This window comes from Simochromis diagramma, unplaced genomic scaffold, assembly GCF_900408965.1.
Source record: "Simochromis diagramma unplaced genomic scaffold, fSimDia1.1 OVJJ01000517.1, whole genome shotgun sequence".
Classification (NCBI taxonomy): Eukaryota; Metazoa; Chordata; class Actinopteri; order Cichliformes; family Cichlidae; genus Simochromis; species Simochromis diagramma.
The window spans coordinates 745,715-752,002 of NW_024387173.1; the positions used below are offsets into that span (position 1 = coordinate 745,715).

The 6,288-nt window shown below is 39.9% G+C and overlaps 1 protein-coding gene across 1 annotated transcript; it reads right to left on the reverse strand.

Moving 5' to 3' along the window:
- Positions 1-1,789: 1,789 nt before the first annotated feature.
- Positions 1,790-5,445, reverse strand: LOC120744718. The gene is made up of 2 exons (XM_040049254.1): positions 3,801-5,445; positions 1,790-3,414 (listed from the first exon to the last, which is right to left on the reverse strand). The coding sequence occupies exons 1-2, from the start codon at positions 3,819-3,821 to the stop codon at positions 2,512-2,514; spliced, it is 924 nt and encodes a 307-aa protein (XP_039905188.1). The 5' UTR covers positions 3,822-5,445; the 3' UTR covers positions 1,790-2,511.
- Between the last annotated feature and the right edge of the window lie 843 nt (positions 5,446-6,288).

Consider the following 6,288-nt stretch of genomic DNA (forward strand, 5'->3'; position numbering starts at 1 on the left):
GAAAATCCCCGCTTGTTATAAGTCAAAAAGAGTGAAAGTCTGAAAAAAGAAAATTGAAGAAAGTGTTTCAGAGATATTATGTTCATGAAAATAAGATAGAAGAAAAACAACCTGTAAACATAACCCCTCAGGCCATGTGTCTCTGGGTTAGGGACACATTGTTTTTATTAAAAAAGCTTTGTTTTCAGATTCATAGTGCATTACTTAATAGAGGGTTAATCCTTTAAAGCCCACCATAGAGCCAACTTCGCCAGAGCTCATCTTTATATCTTTACATGCTGTAGTGCAATTTTTTGTTAGGTGTGGCTGTGTGCAGGCAGGAATAGGACCCAAGGTGCAGACTCCGGAGACAGATGTGAACTCAAAACAACTTTAATGTTAAACTCAAATATAACATAACTGGAAAAATCAAAATAAACTTACACCGGAGGAATGACAGAACACACAGCTAAGAAAACGGTAGATCGCGACACGGACACAGAGAAACACAGGGCTTAAATACACAGAGGGAGCAATCAGGAAATGAGTAACAGGAGGGAAACACAGCTGGGGCAAATCAGAACTGACGAGACCAAAGAAGCGTAAACTGAACACACTGAGATAAGACAGAGACCTTCAAAGTAAAACAGGAAACACATAACACAGACTGAACAAAGACACAGACTCACATGCAGGCACTACAGAGGGAACAGAGACGTGGGACCAGGGCAGACACAAACACTGACTGGACACGGGGATATAGGAACTAAGGATACACATAGACGCGAACTAGACAAGGGGATGCAGGTGATAGGGGAGACAGAGCAACTAAAGAAGACAGAGACATAAACCATAAGACAGAACTCAAAGAAACCAAAAACTAGAAAGTATAAATAATATCATAAACTCAAAAACCCTGGGTCAACGACCCAGGCATCCTAACATTTTTGGAGCATTTTAAGTTGCTATACATCAATACAAACGATATATCCTAAAGTTTAATAATATGTATATATTAAGTCCTTAGTTACTACATAACGTGCAAATAAGTGCAATAAACTAAAAAAAGAAAAGAAAATAATTTTAATTTTTTTACACATATTTGTAGTCACAGAAATTTCAGATATGTCCCTCAAAACTGTAAATGTACAAAAAAGTTGCATAAAATAATTTCTAACCACGGGAAATTTATTTTGCACAGTGTGCCTGGTCTCGTTCGTTCTTTAGTAACAAATAAGTCACTGTTCCATAGCTGTCCTCAGATGCATCTGCGAAATGATGTAACTGAGCAGTTTTTACAGTTCCAAAACTGTTGGTTTTAAAACAACGATCAACCTTAAACTCCTCCAGCTTGTAGAGCTCTTGCATCCAAATAGTCCATTCCTTTATAACTGCATCAGGTAATGTATCATCCCATCCAATCTTTTTACGACACAGATTTTGCAGACTCTTTTTAGCATTTAAGATTACTGGTGCCAACATTCCTAAGGGGTCATAAACAGAGCTGACTACAGAAAGGATGCCATGTCTTGTCAAAGGTTGATCTCTTAGAGTGATTCTGAACTTGAAAACGTCAGATTCAACACACCACACACACTGGTGGTGGTCAGAGGGCCCGGTGGCGCCTGTGTCCGGCAGCCTCGCCTCTGTCAGTGCGCCCCAGGGCAGCTGTGGCTACAATGTAGCTTGCTATCACCAGTGTGTGAATGTGTGTGTGAATGGGTGAATGACTGAATGTGTAAGTGTAAAGCGCTTTGGGGTCCTATGGACTAGAAAAGCGCTATACAAATGCAGGCCATTTACCATTGAACGCCCAAAACTCTTTCCACTGGAAGCTCATCACTGATCAAGTCTAGATCCTTTATTTTGTTTGCTCTGTTACTTTCAGGTATTACAGCCAACACATTACAACGGTTACTTATCCATTTGTTCAGTGGAAAGCCTCCTTTCAAGCATATGGCACAGAGTTCACGATAGAGATCTATCGCATCCTCTTCTGTGGCTGCTGAGACGAGACAATCGTCAATGTAAAAGTTGTTCAAGATTGTATCCACGGCTTGAAGGCTAAACTGTTGTTTATGATCTTCAGCACATTTCCTTAGTGCAAAATTTGCACAACTGGGAGATGATGTTGCTCCAAACACATGCACTGTCATCCAATATTCAACCATGGCTTGAGTGTAATCTTCGTTGGGCCACCAAAGGAATCTCAACATATCTCGATCCTCCTCTGGTATTTTAACCTGGTGAAACATGGCCTTAATGTCTGCAGCAATGACGACAGGTTCTTTACGAAATCTTGTCAGAACTCCAGTTAACGTGCTGGTCAAGTCTGGACCTTGTAAGAGCTTGCTATTTAGCGACACTCCTTGATACTTGGCTCCACAGTCAAACACCACTCTAAGGGTTTTCTTCTGCAGATGCAGAACACCATGGTGCGGCAAATACCATTTCCTGCCATCCGTCTGTTCTAAGTTGTCCTCTGGTACCTTTTCTGCATAACCTTCAGAGATCATATCTGCCATAAAGCTGTTATAGTCCTGCAGAAAAGAAGATAAGTATTTTCTTCAGATTCTGAAGGCGTTGTTCAGCAACACTTTTATTATCTGGCATGCAGACCTTTAAGTCTTTCAATGGGAGTCCAATATAATAATGACCATTATGTAGCTTAGCAGTATTGGAAACTTTATCCAAAAACTGTTGGTCTTCCTTAGAAGGTTCTTTCTCATCTCTGGCACACTCTGGAAAATCAGTTTTAAACTGCTGATTCCACAGCTCATCAAGTTTCACCACTGAAACTCTATTGACACTTATCTGTGGCTGATTGTGAGCTTCAGTTTGAGTCTCACCCAAAGGCCTGTTTACTATCCAGCCAAGGACAGTTTTAACAGCATACGGTCCGTCTCCAACACTTCTAATGACATCCAGTGATTCCAGAGCCTTTGGCACATTCGAGCCAATTAGCAAATCAATTTCAGAGTCAATTTCTGGCAGATGTACAGACTTCAAATATGGCCACCGGATTATATCGTTCTGGTGAGGAATGTTTCCTTTATGCACAGGCATAGTGAACTGAGTATAAAGAATGGGAAGATCACAAAACTCATTCCGGTCTAGTCCAGCGACTTCTAAATCTGCAATAATATCCGTTTCAACAACTTTATTTTGTCCCATAGTTCTCAGCAGAATGTTGGATCTTCTTCCATGAATTTTCAGCTTATTCATCAGCTTCACTGTGCAAAATGATGCAGTGCTGCCTGGGTCAAGAAATGCATAGGTGTACAATGTTACATTTCCTTTCTTGGCCTTAACTTTCACAGGCACGATTGAAAGTTTGAATTCATCTTTACCGGCCCCAGTAAGAGCACTGGTCTGAATAGAGACTATGGCACGATCTTGAGTTTGTTCCTTTGATTCTTGTTCTTTACTCACTGTCTTTTGATAAATGTCTGTGAAGGTTCTCAGTCATCCAGGTCATCGTAGTCAAAGGAGCTTGCAAAGAAAAGCGTCTGGACTTCTTTAAGTTGCTTGAAGACGTTTCACCTCTCATCCGAGAAGCTTCTTCAGTTCTAAGGTCAAATGGTGGAGAGTCCCAGATATAAACCTAGTGGGAGTAACCCCCCACAGAGGGACAAAAGGACCCCCTGATGATCCTCTAATCGCCTGAGCCAAGGTGGGAAACTGGGCGTTTCCCACTAGGTTTATATCTGGGACTCTCCACCATTTGACCTTAGAACTGAAGAAGCTTCTTGGATGAGAGGTGAAACGTCTTCAAGCAACTTAAAGAAGTCCAGACGCTTTTCTTTGCAAGCTCCTTTGACCTTTTGATAAATGTGTAACATTTGAGGATGCTTTAAACCACACGTCTTGCAACTGAGGCGCTTTTTGCAGTCTCTACTAATGTGTCCTTTACAAAGACATCCGAAACAGACTCCATTCTCTTTTAGAAAAGTGATTTTGTCTTTTTGCGTTTTTCTTTCCAGCTCTTGACAATTTTCTAAGGTATGTTCACCTTTGCAAAACAAGCAACTCCTTATTTGTGTGGCTCTTTCTTTTTCCTTAACTTTGTCAAGGAAGTTAGGGAAATAGGAAACAGAACTGTAAATGTTTTCTTCCTTGTCTGCAGATTAACAGTCCACAGGTTGGGTGCTCGCATTCTGATTCGTTCCCTGGAGATGAAGGAGAGAGAGCTCAGAGGACAGCAAGATGGAGGAGTGAAGAAGAAGGTGGTGCAGCTCAGTGTCCAATCAGGAGTGAGCAGTTCTTTCACTGCCTTCATTGCTGTCAACAAAGACAACAGAGAGGCGATCCAAGGACCTCTGCACCGCAGACATATTCTACCACCCTGTGAGGTTTGTTTAAAGCAAAAGAAGCAATACCATGAAAGTGTTAACAGCAGGATGTCAGAGTCAATAGAGAGGACTCAAAAGAGCAACTTCTAATCAAACTATGTAGTAGGTGTTTCTTTGCCAATGTCTTTCCCCTGCATTAGAAAGTAATAAGCCAAATGGAAGTACAACACACATCTATGCATTTCTATAAAAACTGACCTGCCCTGAACTTATAATCTCTCTCTCTTTGTTTTTCCTTAAAGTGATGGCTGTCCATTCTTCCTGTAAAAGGTGTAAATATAAACCTGAATGAATGGGAGTAGAAACTGTGCGTGCGCATGAAGACATGCTTGTGTCGCTGAGATTTAACAGATTTATGTACGTTCACGTAGCCAATTGATAATCATATATAATAATCACTGAATAGTAATAATGTTATTGAACAGGTTAAACATTTAGATATCACAAAAAGTTGCAAAAAAGCAAAACAAAAAACAAAAAACACACACAGCTGTGAAGTCAGCTGCACATGAATAACATTAGTACAATGACAACTTTAATCAGAGTGAGTTCAGAAGATCCAAAAGTGGGACACTAAAAACAAGCTAGTGAAAGCAAAAAGTGACTTTGACAAATTTATTTTAAGGAATTAAAACACCAATAGGAAAAAAACTAAACATGAGAAGAATGGCAATCCTGCAGCGACCAGTCAAAGAAGACTGTAATGGCTGCATTGTAAAGAAGTGAGTGAAGAAAGCTGATTTTTTTTTAGTTTTTCTGAGATATGCAGAGTTTTAACGAACAATTTGAACACTATTATTCATTTACATTATTTGTTCTCAACAGAGATGGGCAGTAATGCGTTACAAGTAACGTGTTACTGTAAACTGATTACAGGCACTTGCCCTGGTGGCCATTCTTTCAGTGGGCATTTCTCAACAACAACTACAAACACTAGTGAAGTGAATGGGCATTTAATTAAATAATGAAACATTTAATTCAATAATTAATGGCATATTTAATTCATTCATTTTGTCACTCCTGGCCCTCCACACCTCACTGCCATGATTGTTTGTGTAGTTATTGGATTCTAAAACTACTAGAATAGAATAGAAAACACATAAGATGCGGTCTCTGTTTTTTCTTCACCTTATTGATGTGAACTGAACTGAAATAAATCCGTTCTTTTCTATATGGTAATGACCAGGACCTGTCCCAGCTGTCTCTGGTGGATTCAGTATTGTCTCCAATGTTTCTGATAACTTCCAGTTTGGGAAGTTTCCCATGCAGGTGAGGAATGCAGTGATTGACAGACTACCCCTCCTTGATTTAGGACCCATGCCAAACACTGAGTAAAGACTTCCTTGCATTAAACCTGCATAGCTGTTTTCACATTTATAACAAATCACCTAAGTGACCGGCAGTGATCGTATAGTTAGTGCTCTGAGTTGTTGCCTAAACAACCCCTCTTCAAATCTGAGTTACAGCAGAGAGAATATGGCACTGAAGCAATGATGACAGTTTTAATAACCTATTTCATCTTCAATTATTCTTGTATGGAATTCTCCTAAAGTAGCAACTGAATTTCAACCAACTCAGCTAGCTCTGCATATTTTATTTCCTCTGTTAAAATAAAATGTGGCGGAGCCCAGCTGTAATTGTACCTTGCATTAATATGGTGTATTATTGATGGTGACACAGCACTGCTTAGCATGTTGTCCTGAATCTCACAGGTGTGCCAATGACCTGTGCAGTATATGAGGCACTAAAATCCTGGTGGATTTCTGGGATACGAACATGTGAGCCCTATCAATATTGCACCACTTACGTCTCAGACCTGTATTTATGTATTTATGCACTGAAATCGCGCTGTAATATCCAGTTAACTGTCCACATTTGTACTCTGTTTTTCCATTTATTATATTTTTTTCATTAATTTGTCTGAAAAAAGATCCACGTAGTAACCAAAGAGAGCCTA